Source organism: Pagrus pagrus, assembly GCF_965226575.1.
Source record: "Pagrus pagrus genome assembly, chromosome: 4".
In the NCBI taxonomy this organism is placed as follows: domain Eukaryota; kingdom Metazoa; phylum Chordata; class Actinopteri; order Spariformes; family Sparidae; genus Pagrus; species Pagrus pagrus.
The window spans coordinates 33,202,190-33,218,007 of NC_140188.1; the positions used below are offsets into that span (position 1 = coordinate 33,202,190).

A 15,818-nucleotide genomic window follows, 5' to 3' on the forward strand; every position below is an offset into this window, starting at 1 on the left:
CAGATTTATTTTTCAGGTCTATAATTATTCCAGTAGCACACTCAAGACTATTTATTTACTGTGTATATGAAACAAACAGAGAAAAGTAGACCTGGGCCACAGCAGCCTTGTGTTTCTTCATCAACTCATTGAGATCCTCCTGGTCCTCCTCCATTCTTGACTGCAGGTCATTCTTCTCTCTCTGCAGACGACTCAGCTGCTCCTCCAGCTGATGGACAGAGACAAATCAAGACAATTTGTAATTAGATGAACCCAGCTGTTTGGTCACTGTGTCAGACAAATTGGACAAAGATTTGCAGCTGGTTCTCTCATCAAAACCTGTGTTTACAGATAGGGAGTTTAAATAATATATCTAAATCCAACAAATAGGGTCTGTGGGTCAAAGAGTCATTCTCCAAACATTTTCTTTAATACTGTAAGTCAAATGCTTTTGCATTGTAGCCAATTATGACTTTTGAAGACATCAATCTTTGTCATACATCTGTAAGTGTGAAAAGTAACATCTGTCTATCAAAGTACTTCTAGTAGAAGAGGACGACCAGGCATGAAAGCTTTTTGGAGCTAGGCATCTAGAGGTCTGCTGAAGAGACAAACATCATTTATCACGACCCACCAGAATAGAAAAGAAGAGCTGCTAGTCACAAAAATTACAGTTCAAAATAAATTGGACGGGAAGTGACTCTGATTTACTGTCATCACACAACACAAACCATTTTAAGTGATGGCTGATATAGTCAATGACTGCATGTGTTAGGAAAGTGACTAATCAGCAGCACATTATATAATACTGATGTGTTGTTGTGTAAAATGATTTCAGTTGGGTGAAGTGATGGGATTGGATTTCCAATGAGAAAAAATACATGAAGACAGGGAAATATACTGTGAATATCAAGTTTCGCTAAATAAAATATTACAATTTTATAAGCACACCAGCTCAACTTAAATTGATAAGTGTAATTTTAAAACTCCATCTATCCACACAGACAAGAACATCTTTAGTTAGATTAATTGCATTTATAATTTGTGTGTAATAAAAGGCTTTTGAACTACATGCTGTCTATTTAATATTGTATAAGAGTCAATATGGCCAACATTTACTCCGTCAAGAACTCCAACATCCTGCAACCTTTTCTAGGTGTTGATGGCAATTTTGGCTGTTAATTTGGGTAATTATTAATCAGAGATCCAAACTGATAATTTAGTACTAATTTATGGGACTGAATCAATGAATTGGCTATCTTTCCCTACTTCAAGGGTGGTGTTTCGCAAAGCGATCTAATGTAAAGTTAGATCTTATTTTTTTAATATTAATAATATAATAATATAATTAATAATTATATCTGATAATTCTTATTCTTCTTAAGAATAAGAATGTTTTGTGATACCTTGTTATGAAAAGATGCTTTTTGTCAAAACAGAATTATTTTGTGTGAAATATTAACACTGAAAATTAAAAATAACTAAAGTAATCGAAATTCACTCTGCACAAAATTTAAAAGCTCTCATATAAATATAAATAAATAAAATAAATATACAGAATTTTTATTCATGTCATGGTGCTAGAACGACTTCAGGCAGTCTTATTTTAAAAGAAAAGAGTTTGTCAAAACTCACCATCCTATAAAGCCTGGCAAGTGTCATGGGAAAAATGATAATAATTAATGCCCACAAATATCTAATTTGTACTCTTAAATTCTAAACTAAGGCTCTCAAATTATTTTGGTGTGGCTATTTATACATTTTCCTTGCACCATCTCCATAAAGAATTGTAAAATGTGACTTAATGGTCAGTCTGGAGACATGCTTTGACTTTGTAGGTGTGCCACTTTATGCGCAGAGGAACCCTAATTTGTTCATACACAGTCCATCTGTGATCACTGGGCCAACAGGAGTTATTTAAGGTGCTAGTCAAAACCAGGTTATCCAATTAGAGGCAAAAGACATATCTTCAGCTGAGGGGAGGGACTGTGCTGAAGCAATCCTATTTCTGTAATGACTGAGTTAATACACAAAAGAAGGAGAAAGGTTGGTGGTGCAGGACTACTGATTAATAAATTATGACTAATGTGAATATGTGAAAAGGCTAATGAATCCATTTACGCTTAGTAGGTAAATGAGAGGAGTCGGGGACCGGCAGAGCTGACACCGTTGCATCCATCTTCTTAAGTCCAGTCCAAACAGGATGTAGACTGAACCCAAATCATTGAATCAAAAGACTGCTTCAAAGTATGGATTTTGATTATGAGGGTAAGACTTACAGTATATATTACTTATCTATTTTTATTAATACCACACACTACTGAGATGTACCAAGGTGTACTTCAGTAACTAAAAATATCCATGAGGAATCTGGGGCAAATTCATTTACATATCATGCTTTCCTTTTTTAGATCCACCGTTGGCCTCACGGAGGGCTGATAAAAGCTTTCAAAGCAGCTCCAGCTTTGCAAAGTGGGAAAAATATTGTGATGGATGCAACTGTTGGCAGCATCAAACTTTCATTTAGCACATTTAACAATAGGCTGTCAGTGCAATCTCAACCCAATTACGTGGCAGGGCTCTTTGTTTTTCCCTTTTTTTTCTCTTAGATTGCCATGGTTCTCCGGAAAAATAAAGCTGTCGAAAACATGCGAGACAATTTTCTCAAAACACTGCAATTACGGCAATAGAACGGCAGGAGAATGGCAAAAATGCACGACCATTTGAAAGAAATGTTATTTGCATGATTTTATCTTTTGTTGAATTGCAGTATATGATGTGGCCGAGGCTGCATCAAAAACACTCCATTCATGCAATAATCATTTCTGTCATCGGTTTTCAATGCCTTTTACATTCCCAGCAGGCTGGCTGTGTACTGCAGAGGTCATCCTCAAAGACACCATTTCAAAACAAACAGCTGCTGACACGTTCATCTGATCTCTACAGTATTCCTTTTCCACCTTCTACGGACCAACAACATTGTGAAAATAATTAAGCTGCATTTATGAAGTCTATATTATACTTTAGTAGTATACAGGAATACCTTTTTAAAAATAATGTGAAACAAAGCCAAAATAGGGACTGAGATAAAGTCCATGGCTAGTGAAATAGGGGCCCAAATAACTTTCAAGTTAAAGAGTCCAGGGCTAAATGCTGCTTCATTTTATTGGGACTGAAGTGGGCAACTAGGGTCTAATACTGACTATAATGTTTTGAGCTCCAGTAACTCTATGAAGCTGTTTTTTTTTTTAATGAGCTGGTTCATGCATGTGCATGAGGGCACACATGTACACATGCACGCAGGTGATGTGGTGAGACAGTCCTGCCAATCGCACTCAACAATGCACCAACATAGGAAGGGAAGATTAGACTGCAGACTAGTAAACATGAATGCAAACAATGCTGGATTCAAAATACTTTTAAATACTTTAAATCAGCTTTGTTAATGTTTGGGAGGAATGAAATACATTTGACACCTTTGTTGAAGCTCAATGATAAATACAATGCATTTTGATTGCAAACATAACCCTCATTGGTTTACAAGGAATCTCCACAAGGGATGGTTAAGAAGTGTTGCTTTGAAGCTGACACTACTTGTGATAATAAACAGAAAAGCCTCTAGTTCTACAGAGGTGTTAATAAATCTTGAAATGGCACTGAAACAATCTGGAATCACTTCACCTTACATCTTGTAATGGAGCAAATTATCTTATTGTGTGCAGAGAGGACACACACCTTTTTTGTGAAAAACAGTCAAACAATCTTTACCATGAGGTCCACCTTGATAAAAAAATAAAACATAAATAAACAGTGGGCACCTTATTTCCCTGTTGTTTGTTAGTTTGAAATGTTTTTGTTGGGGTTACAATGTGCAATCAATGTGATTGTGGCAATCCAAAATAAATCAGGAAATTTATTTAGGACTATAAGTTATTGAGCTAGATGGCTTTTTCAAGTCACTCATGTGAGGATATTCACATTTATACTGATTCACAAGGATCCTGACAATAGAAATTCACCAAAATCAATTTATGGATTTTTATCACAATCCACCATAAAATCTTACATCCTCCCATCCCTACTGTTGAAATAAAATGTAATTAATGGAAATTACGTTTTAAAGTGGTAGTAAAGTGGTAATAGACTTGCTTTTAGTCATCATTCTAGAGGAAATACTAATTGCACAGTGAAATGGCCATAGGAAATGACACCATTCGCATATAGATTGGTTCCCTATAAACCTTAGCTTTCACTCTTCTGAGGGGGTGGGTGGGGTTGAAAAGTTGTCCATTTCCTTTTTAAGAATAGAATATGATAATAGTATTATCAGCTGAAAAAAAATCATTTGTCAACTAAATAATCATTGACAAATGTATCAGTCTCTTTTATATTATCTTACATTAAGGTATTTTAATGTGTCATTTAAATGTAATTAATACATGCTTACAATTTATTGATTGATTATAACTGTAGTTATAAATTGTGGTATTCACACACACACACACACACACACACACACACACACACACACCCCTCCAAAACTATTGGAACAGCAAGGCCAATTCCTTTATTTCTGCTGTTTGGTGATGTCAGTGGGTCGCAGGCTTGATGCAGTTATTGCAAACAAAGGATTTGCAACTAAATATTAAGTATTATTCACTCTAATCTATTTTAAGTCTACCTGTTCCTATACTTTTGCTCACCTAAAAATGTAGTGTTCCATTACAAATGATGCCTGGAAATGAAAGTTGACATACTGATCTCTTGTCTCATATTCATCTTTTGATGTCTAACCCAAATGTTTTCAGTGTGAAGCAAGAAAGGGAATTGGCCTCGCTGTTCCAATAGTTTTGGAGGGGACTGTATATACACATATTTGTGTGAATCAAATACTTTGTACCTTGGCCTCTCAACTTCTTCTGAATGATTCTGACTGATAGCAGCTTGTTTTATACACCCATTAGACTCAGCCACAAACATTACAATGGGAAAGTCATGGGAAAGAGCTCAGCATTGATCTGAAAGAGCACATTATTGATTTGAACAAGTCAGGAAAGTCACTTAGAGCCATCGCAAAGCAGTTACAGGTCCAAAGATCAACTGTACAAACATGTTTATATATACAGTATAAAGTGAGTGGCACAGTTGTGTTACTGTCAAACTATCACCTGCTGCTGAGAGAAAATTGGTCAGGATGGTCAAGAATCAACCAAAAACCACCAAAAAGCAAGTCTGCGATAAATTAGAAGCTGCTGGAAGACAGATGTCAGTGTCCACAGTCAAGTGTGTTTTACATCAACATGAGCTGAGAGGCTGCTGTGCAAGAAAGAAGCCCTTGCTCCAGACGCAGCACCTTAAAGCTCGACTGAAGTTTGCTGCTGATCACACGGACACAGAAAAAACCTTCTGGAGGAAAACTCTGTGGTCAGATCAAACAAGGTGAGGCCTTTAACCCCAAGAACACCATACCTACTGCCAAGCATGGTGCTGGTAGTATTATGCTGCGGGGCTGTTTTGCTGCCAGTGGATCTGGTGCTCTAAAGAAAGTAAATGGAATAATGAAGAAGGAGGATTATCTCTAAATTTTTTCGGGAAAACCAAAAATCATCAGCCAGAGGTTTGAGTCTTGGGTGCAGTTGGACAGGACAGTAACCTCAAACACACATGAAAAGTGGCAAAGGAATGGCTCAGTCAGGCTAGAATCTAAATTTTTGAATGGCCTTCACAAAGTCCTGACTTGAACCCCATCAAGAACATGTGGACTGTGCTGAAGAAACACAACCGTGCCAGGAAGCTAACAAATTTAGTTGAATCAAGAAGCTTCTTCTATCAAAAACACCTGAGGTAAACAACATATTCATTATTGAACCAAATTTCATAAATGTTTTTTGTGAAAAAATAGTTGGTGTTCCACTCTTTCCATCACAGAAAAATGAGAGCTGTAGAAATCATTGGAACTCAAGACTGCCATGATATACATGTTCTTTACAAGTGTATGTAAACTTTTGACTGCAACTGCATATACTGTACATATATATACATATATATATATAAACAGAGGTGGACAGAGTACACAACTTCACTACTTGAGTAAAATACTCCTTGTCAAATATTACTCCAATACAAGTAAAAGTAGCTTAGTCAAAATATTACTTAAGTAAAAGTACTAAAGTATTTGCTTAAAAAATTACTTAAGTAAAAGTATTTAAAGAATATCTCAGGAAATACAGGAAAGGAAAGTAGCTTAATGTCATTATACAATACACTGATGCGATTCTGCTACAGACGTGTTTATAGCTCAAAAATAAACAAATAAAGGCAAGAAGCCTCAGAACACAGACTCAGCTGCATTCACCAACACATGAAATATATACTATACTCACTCTATGCTACTCTCTCTCTCTCACACACACTCACACACACTCTCTCTCTCTCACACCCACACACACTCTCTCTCTCTCTCTCACACACACCCACACACACTCTCTCTCTCACACCCACACACACTCTCTCTCTCTCTCTCTCTCACACACACACACACTCTCTCTCACACACACACACCCACACACACTCTCTCTCTCTCTCTCTCTCACACACACACACACACACACACACACACACACACACACACACTCTCTCTCTCTCTCTCACACACACACACACACACACACACACACACACACACACACCCACTCTCTCTCTCTCTCTCACACACACCCACTCTATCTCTCTCTCTCTCACACACACACACACACACACACACACACACACACACACACACTCTATCTCTCTCTCTCACACACACACACACACCTAACCCCTACCTTGGACTCTTTGATATGAATTGTATAAAAAACATGAACAGAAAGTCAACTCAATCATTCAACTGCACTGCAACAGTTGCCATATTTTTAAACTGTTTAAAAATGGCAACTATGATACTACAAACACATACAATTACGTTTAAAATGTTCATCTGCAATTTAACCAACATTAAGCTAGCTAACGTTAGTAACAACTTTACATACCGCGACGTGCTTTTTCAGGTTGGAAGACGAGTTTTTGTAGGCCGTGATATAATTTGTTCGCGATAAGCACAACAAACATGTAAACTGAAACGAATCAAACATGGGTTTGAGATAAGGCCACGGGTGCTCGGTGGGAGTTTCCCCCGTGTTTCTCCAGTTTCTTCCTCCATTTCTTCGTATGGCATGACGTAGTACAGGTACGGCAATACGACTAAGACAAACCATACGCAAATCAGCAGAAACAGTTTATTTTCTCTGAATTTTGCACACAAAAAAAAAAAAAAAAAATCATCAGCTGACGTAAGCTCAAAAGTAGCGAGTAACGAGAGCATCAATAGAAATGTAGTGGAGTAAAAAGTACAATATTTGTCCTTCAAATGTAGTGGAGTGAAAGTAAAAGTATCCCCAAAAAATAATACTTAAGTAAAGTACAGATACTCAAAAACTGTACTTAAGTACAGTACTCAAGTAAATTTACTTCGTTACTGTCCACCACTGTATATAAATATACTGGTGGTACACACCTGACTCCAATGAGCTTCCCCAGGTCATTTAAGAAACAGATATACATTTAGAAAAGAGCTGACAGTCGGTGAGTGAGCACATGCATCCGCACTGACTGCCTCTTTCTATTGAGAGGGTAAAAGAAAAGATTAAAATCATTTGAAGATGAGGGAGCGCAGAAGTCATCCTGATATCCTCTGCTATCCATCCACACATACATCTATCCCCCTTTTCCTAATATCTGCTTCTGACCTGAAGCTTTGTCAACTCAATTATCTTTACCCTTCACTGCACTGTGGACATAATATTCACCTTTCCGAAATTGGCAGTCAAACTTTTCAAGGTGCCATATCTTATTTAAATTAGATTTCAACAATCAATAATTTCTCTTAAACAGACAGGAGAGAAAGCACAAGCAGATAAATCCTCACTGATACAGAGGGTAAGAATGAGGGTAAATGAATAGCAGAATAGATTTCTTCTGCTATTCATTTACCCTCGTTCTTACCCTCGAAGATGGAAAAAAGGCAGTTTGACTGACGTATAGAACCAGATTGCCATGGGAACAGCGCATTGAGTAAGCATTCACAGATGTCATGCCAAAAGGACAGAAATATATAAAGGTCAAAAAAGATTACAAGTGGCTGAGATAGGAAGAAAAGAAAAGCAAAAACTAAAGATGTAAAGAGAGAGGTATAGACAGAATACAAAGAACTGTGTGTTTTTGCAGGAAAAGAGGAAATATCCTCCCGCAGAGACTTGGAAAATATGGTAAGAGAAGCAGAAACTAAAGAACAGAGGGAGGGATAGGGGATGGAGTATGAGCTCTGAAGGAACAGGTGTGTCCTCTAACCTCTTATCTCCGGCTATCGGCAATGATTTGACATATCTGCTGCACCCCTGCTACCACCACAGATGGTGCAGCCTTAAAATGCCTCACAACAAAGTGATCACCACTGATGATAATGTCCAAATGTTGTGACAGCTTTAGCTTTTTCCTCCTACTCAACAATGATATGCAGTAAAGTTAGTACCAAACTTGATCGAATCTGCCACCTGTGGTTGTGTCATCCCAGGAAATGTATTAGAAATGCTGCTTTTAAAGACTGAGAGGATGGTTCAGAGAGCTGTACTGACCGCCTGTTTAGTTTTGGAGATGTCCTCCATCTGAACGTGCAGATCTTCAATCTCCACCTCCATGGATTTTCGAGCTTTAACTGCAGCCGCACAAGTGAACTCTGACTCCTCCAGCTGGAACAGACACACAAAAGTAGAAAAATGTATCAGTTCAGTAACTTCAATGTAGCGTAATACTGAATGTCCTGTAGCAAACTAGTCAATTTTACGTACAGTCACTGTACTATATGACCAACTGATTCTGGTCCCACTGCTGAAAAAATACAGTTATTCTGTACTCTAGACCAAAGGATTGCAGTGATTTGCAGCAGTTGATTTTCAACCTTGGGTTTGGAACCCCAAAAAGGGTTACAATATAATCTTGGGGCTCACAATATGAATAGGAAGACTTTTTTCAGATTCAAATTAAGACTCAAAATCGGAGAAGGGAACCATCTTGGGCAGTCATCTCTGTATGCCTAGTACTGTAGTTACAAACATGCTTGTGAAGATTCTCAGTCATCTGGGTCATGGTGTGTCAATATGGAGGCAGCTGGACTTCCCTGAAGATGTTTTAGCATTCAACCAAGAGGCTTCGTCAGTTCTAACTGATTGGTGGGTAGTCAGAGGCTTTAAACCCCGTGGGGACGTTAACCCTGACAGAGTCATGAGGTCACATGTGAGCTCTGAGTTTCAGGGTTGTTAAGGACGCATGTGAGACAGCAAAATGCAGTAGAGACTCTCACATGGACCTGAGATGAAACAAGTGCTAATAGATCAGATAAATAACATGAATAAAATATTTTGTTCCCTTCAGGGTTGCTGAGATTAAATTTAGGTGTTCTTGAGCACCCCTAAGATGGGTCTAAAATTGCCTGTCATTCAGTAATCCATCCCCAGTCACACATGAGTGAAATGCTAACTGTTATGCTGCTGCTGAAATGTTTCTAACCTGCCTTTCACAACTCTACAACTGTCCTACTCTTTCTCAGACTGTAAAATGTGTCTTATCTTATAACTGGTGCAGTAAGTGTACATACAATGGTGTTTTCATGGCTGTACCTGGTTCTTTAGCTGAGCGATCTCCCTCTTGCTGGGTGCGTTGTTCTTTATGTGGTCCAACATAATCTGGGCGTCAGCCAGCAGAGCTTTGGTTCTCTTCAGGTCTTTTCTCAAACGCTTCTCCGTCTCCAAGTCACCACTTCTCACCTGGGAACAAGGTTCGGTTGGGTTTGTTGACTCAACTGACATCACAAATCATGCTTAGTGGATATTTGCTACATCAGTGTTTGAGTAGGAGATTTTTGTCACATCCACAGGAATCCCAGGACTCAATGTTTCCCAGCAGAACATCACATTGTAAAAAAAAATGTTATAACCTTCACCTGTCAGTGGTTTTAATGTTGTGGCTGACCAGTCTATTCTGGATTTTTTTTATGCGAAGAAGTAGGATCTATTTTAAGGATTTTAATATTGTAATTTACTCTGTCTGCAAAAACCATGGCAGACACAGGATTTTAATGCCTTAATACATGTGCATTGAGGACCTATAATATATATTTTTTTAGATTAACATACATTGTATCAGCTCTAGAATAACTAGCATTCTGAATTTTAGGAGTTGGGTGACCTTTACTGGTCACAGATGGTGTATTTAAGACAAGAGAAAAAGAATTCTGTTGATTACATCTTAAAAATAACTTTATTTGGGTTACTTATAATACAAGAAACTCCTCTGGGTCCAGCATGACCAACAAGTTAATACACTGTAGTCACAGGTGACCTTCATTTTATATAAATCGAACTGGACTCGTTTGGTCGCAGCAGGCAGCATTCCCCCCTTCTATTCCCTGGATGTCAAAGTTCGACATTGATTCAGTCAGTATAAATAAATCACTTCAATCACATAAAATGCCCACATCTCAACCCACACACCTCAACAGTAGCAGTGAGCTAGCTTTAGACTAAATAAATCACTAATATTGTGTTAATAGCCAACACTGCATATACCAAATGAGGATTTGATGTGCTGTGAATGTACAGAAGAAATTTACAAATAATCGAATGAATAATTTCAATCTGGAGAGATTTAGACTTGTAGACTTCACCCCTGATTTCACTACATAGAAGAACGCTGTAGGAAATAATACCAATGTGTTTTTTACATTATCTACGATCCCGTTCTTGGTTCATCAGGACTGGGATCTACTCTCTGTGTGTGGTGTATTTACCTTGTCCTGTGCTGACAGAAGCTTTGACTCCAGATCTCTCCTTTCTTTCAGCACCTTCTGCTTCTCATCGTACTCTTCTTCAAGCTGGACTTCCATTTGCTTCAGCTTGAGACACAAAAAAACACTGATCACTGAGGAGTTCATAAAGTAGTGAGTGTATGCTGTTGACTCATTAAATCACTCATTATGTTGGTTCATTAAAACTTGAAGTTTTTATTCTTCTTTAAAGCAGGAACGTTAAACATACTAGAAGGAACCTTTAAAAAGTCTTAATACTGATGCCTCTATATGACCTATATAAGTAAACAAGACCATCAGCATGAAGTTTGGCAATTTCTATCTAGCTATTATGGTTTTTCTTAATGCCTGTAACAATGTCAGATTCAAACTTGTCTGGGTTGAATAAGTCATACACTTAAAACAATTTTTATGGTGGCGTGTTGAGGGTGAATTAAGGATTATCACAGCTTAAGGAAAGACGCTGCTGTGTAGTCTGGTGGGACAGCACCATCGTCATATTACAGTTATTAATTGCCCATAGTCACAAATAGATACATTACGTCATCCCATCAAAATATTTACTTATCTTAATGAGACCATAATTATCCATAACAATTTCAAAGGCAATCTGGTCAGTAGTTGTAGTCATCTTGCTTTGGACTTTGCTGTGTTTGACTGACAACAGCGTCCTTCAGCTGGACTAAAAGGCAAGGACCACACATCTATCTCACTTAATGAATAGTAGAGCAATATGTTATGGTCACATTTCTGTAAAAACTGATCACTTCTAACACTATCCAGTCAGCCAACAGCCTATTCTATATTTCACTTACTTAAAAATCAAATATAAAAATGAGGAAGGTTCAAACAAGACCTGTCAGAAATTTTACAACAGAGTGGTGTCCTTCATTTATTCATCAAAATATCATCAAATACTGCATCACTATGTAAATGTTACTGGAAGACACAAGTAGACACGGTGTTCCCAGCGTGTGTTAATGTAGAAAATGCTAATTATGCGTGGGCTAATAAGGGCTTGACTGATGGAGGCCAGTGATGAGGTAGTCAGCAAACAAATAGAAAATAGCATCAACAGCATTTAACAACAACGAAGCTAAAAATGCACCTAGATACTAACCGCAAACCACCTACTCACTCACTCTGTCACCTATACACCAACACTCCTCTACTCCACTGCATCTCCCTCATATTGATATCATGTGGCAGATAAGCCACTAACTGGATCCATAATGTCGATATATAAACAAATATGACTCAAGAAAAGGTCCAATAATTTACATGATGATCTTAAATCTAAAACATACATTCATACATGTTGTTGGACATTATGTGTATGTTTATGTGTTATTTTGATTTTATATTTTGAAAAACAAACAAAAAATACCACATACCACAATAACCACTCAGCATAAAATACATTTTGCAGACTAATTTATCAGTACACCAGCATGACATACCTCATGTACAAAAAAGCTCTCTAATCAATTGATTATTTTCCATTGTTGTTCTCCTTAATTTTTTTTTTTTCCTCCGCCTGCTAATGCAACATTTTCTGTATATGTTTCAGATTAAAGGTCTACAGGAAAAGGATCATACCCTTTAAGCAGCTGCAAGGCTTTTATTGTGAAATATCTTTGCAAAAGTGTTGAGTCAATTGACAGTAGATTGAGGTGGAAAGTTCTGTCTCTATCTCAGTCTTTAATTTTTACCATTCTTTTTCAATCTGTATCTAGTAAGCAGCCTTTTTAAAAGGGCTCTGTGGAGTTTATGTGTCGTGCTGAAAGCTGGTCAGTAGTTTATGTTAGTGGATTTTTAAACTAATGTTAGCTACTGCTGGTCTAAGAGATGCACTAAAACGAGGCACTTGAGAACATGAAAAAAGTCCTATCCTTTGAACTGCTGCGGAAAATCAGATCTTAGTCCTTAACAAAGAAACCCACATTCCAGCAGCATCAAACAACTTTAACAAATTGTTAGCAGGCTTGTGTAGGCAACTGAAAGAATCATGGAAGGTCTCATTTTTCATGTCACAATCTGCCCACATATGGCCAATAAATAAGTGAATAATCATGAAAATTGCTAGAAGTTATTATATAGAGCACCTTTAATAAGTATATGAATGGCTTCTCCCACACATTAAATCACAATTGTAAATAAGAAACTAAAACAACTGCAAACTGCAAAAACAGTATTAAAATGTGTGTATATACAGTACGTGTATTGTAATGAACTTCCTGACCTTCTTGCTACAGGACTGTCTGATCTCTTCCACCTCATCGTCTTTGCTCTCGATCTCCTTTGAGTGGGTTTGACGTAAACGCTCCATCTCCATCTCCAAACGCAGCTTGGCCTGAAAGAAGGAACACAGTCATTGTAAACTCTGCTCTCATCATGGCTTAAAGGCTTACAGCTTTACACTTTGCTGATTTTCAACATTATTTCCATATATTATTCATAGGCGCTTATGTCCACAGTACTTTTGGTTGTTCTCTATACAGCTAACAAGCTCTGACATCTGCTCATAGTGGAGAAGGAACTGGGGAGTTAGGCTGAGAAAACCTTTGCTTTCTCCTTTTCTGCTGGGAGCAGCACTATAGCTCAGTCTACTGGTGAGATCTTGCAAAACATACGGCATGAATTTAGAAAGAAGTAACATCAGTTAGCTTACTCTTCAGGTCCAGAACGCAGGACCAGTCCAATAATGCATGAAATGATAAAATATATCATGTAGACAGCTATGTCTGTCCACATTATTGTTCCACATGACAAATGTTGAATTGTTGAAACAGTAGTTTGGTAAATCCCTGCTCTATGCTGTCTTTTAAGCTAACAAAGATATGACTAGGCTCTGCACAGCACAGTTCAAAGAGACACAGACGGGGTGCCGACACACAGGCTTCCCGCAGGAAAAATGCAGGATCATTCTGCAAAGCAGTTGGCTCAACTTTCGCAGCAATGCATGAATCTCGTAATCCTTCTGTATACCTTGTGATTGTCACAAAGGAGGACAAAACTGTTGCTGTGATAACTTTTAAGAAAAGTTAAGTCCTGTATCATAGCATTATTAACTGCTGTGAAGTGTTTTGGGGTTAATAAATATTCATACTCATGGATCTGTTACTCAAACCGGAATTCCTGAATTATATTTCATCTAGTCATTGGTATTGGAAACAACAAGCCACCCCCACTGCAGCAATGGTTAGGGCGTGAATCCTGAGTAAGCTATCTGACATGCCTAAAGGTCTGACACAAAAGTGCACTGCATATTGGTCCAATCTTCCCAACATCTCTAAGAAAATCATTAGCTTGTGTTCTGTAATAGATAAAACAGATACTTTTCCCAGGGTGCCGTGGCCTGTGTAGATGCTATCTACATGCTTTCTACATGCTTGTCTGCTAATTCACTCTACAGTCTCCTCATCCAGGGAAGAAGGAACCATCCTAGGACAACAGAGTGTTATTTTTAATTCTTTGTTTCATTTCATTGTGCTCATTGAGAGATATCAATGTTTCATTACATCAATATATGTAATGCTTATTAGTTGACACTCATAACATTTCAAACTGGGGTCATCTGCCCCCAGCTGGACTTCGGCTGCATGCTTGCAACAGCATGCGCGGTGCAACAGAGGCCTGCTGCACCTTTGATTCCTGACTCCACAAAGTTAGGAATGAAGAAACTAAAGACAGCCTACACAACTTTCCAAAGTGTGCATGAAATGTAGAGAGAGCGAGAAATGCAGGACGCCACATCAGCAAAGGCCGACTGGAGAATCACCACAACGCCTCCTCCCTCCTTCCCCTGCAGCCTTGTCAGGTATACAAAACTTTCCAAAGGTTGAATAATATGGTTGATAGCTTACAGGTTAAACAAGTGTAGGCTAGGATGAGATTCACTAAGTCCAAACTTAGATCTTTTGGGTTACTTTCAGTACTCTCAGCTTTGAACGATGCAAGCACAGTCTTTTTAAGGTTCTACACCTGGTCCAACCCCCAAACCTCTCTGTCTTTGTGTCTTTGTGTAATGTCTTGTCGCCATAGTTTAGTGTATCTGTTGTTGTCACATCTAGAGGTGAATAAATGTTCGACCATAAAGTCATTGTTTGTGGTTTCTGTACATTTTACAGTTCGGTCACTGAACGCATTCCGATATTGTTCATGCTTTACATAAATTACAATTAATTATTTTGCTTGAATTAATATGTGTGTTAATAGAGCCACTCTTACCTGATCAAGAAGGGGTTTCACTGTGTTATTGTACTGATTATGAGGTCATCTCGCTGGTCAAGGGATCAACAATAGTCTGCATAACAACCTTTATTATTCACATATTAATACTAATATTTTGAGCTATAATTATAATCATACACCTCTCTACAACTCTGTATCTCTAAAGCTCATGAGTCAACCTGTTTCATCTCGTTTGTTTAACCAGTACATAAGCAGGAATGTAAAAAAAAGAAATGTTGTGGTCCTAGGGGGAGGGCTTGAACTATTTCTTGATGAACACAAAAAACAATTGTCATTTTTACATTATGCTTGTGTATGGCTTATGCTTATGCTTGTAAAAGTGACTTTTACAGTTGTTAGTCGGCTTATTTCTAAACTTTGGACAGAGTCAGGCTAGCTGTTCCCCCTGCTTCGGGTTTTACACAAAGTCTTTACACTAAACTTGACTCAAAGTGAATGTCAGGGCTTAGTTTGTCATAAAGTTTTGTATTTTTCTGTCCCCAAGTCACCAAATGTAAACAAATGCATTATTTAAGTATTAAATACTTAAATAATATCCCTCAGTTGGAAGCACTTTGCTTCGTGTGTACCTGCTCCAACATCTGGATGGTGCCGGCCTGCTCATCCAGCTCCTCTTCCTGGTCCTTCACCTTGGCCTCCATGTCGCGAAGCTGTTTCCTCATCTAAATGATAGGAAATAGTAAAAAAG

The 15,818-nt window shown here is 38.0% G+C and overlaps 1 protein-coding gene across 6 annotated transcripts in view; it reads right to left on the minus strand.

The window, feature by feature from the left end:
- Positions 1 to 15,818, minus strand: part of myo18ab (myosin XVIIIA b) — a 182,098-nt gene that overhangs the window by 27,636 nt on the left and 138,644 nt on the right. For all 6 annotated transcript variants that reach the window (XM_084351390.1, XM_084351389.1, XM_084351387.1 and 3 more), the window contains 6 exons: positions 15,700 to 15,792; positions 13,119 to 13,229; positions 10,859 to 10,963; positions 9,690 to 9,836; positions 8,649 to 8,762; positions 92 to 208 (listed from right to left, as the gene is read on the minus strand). In XM_084351390.1, the coding sequence (XP_084207516.1) occupies positions 92 to 208; positions 8,649 to 8,762; positions 9,690 to 9,836; positions 10,859 to 10,963; positions 13,119 to 13,229; positions 15,700 to 15,792 (687 nt within the window). The remainder of the gene's footprint in view (positions 1 to 91; positions 209 to 8,648; positions 8,763 to 9,689; positions 9,837 to 10,858; positions 10,964 to 13,118; positions 13,230 to 15,699; positions 15,793 to 15,818) is intronic.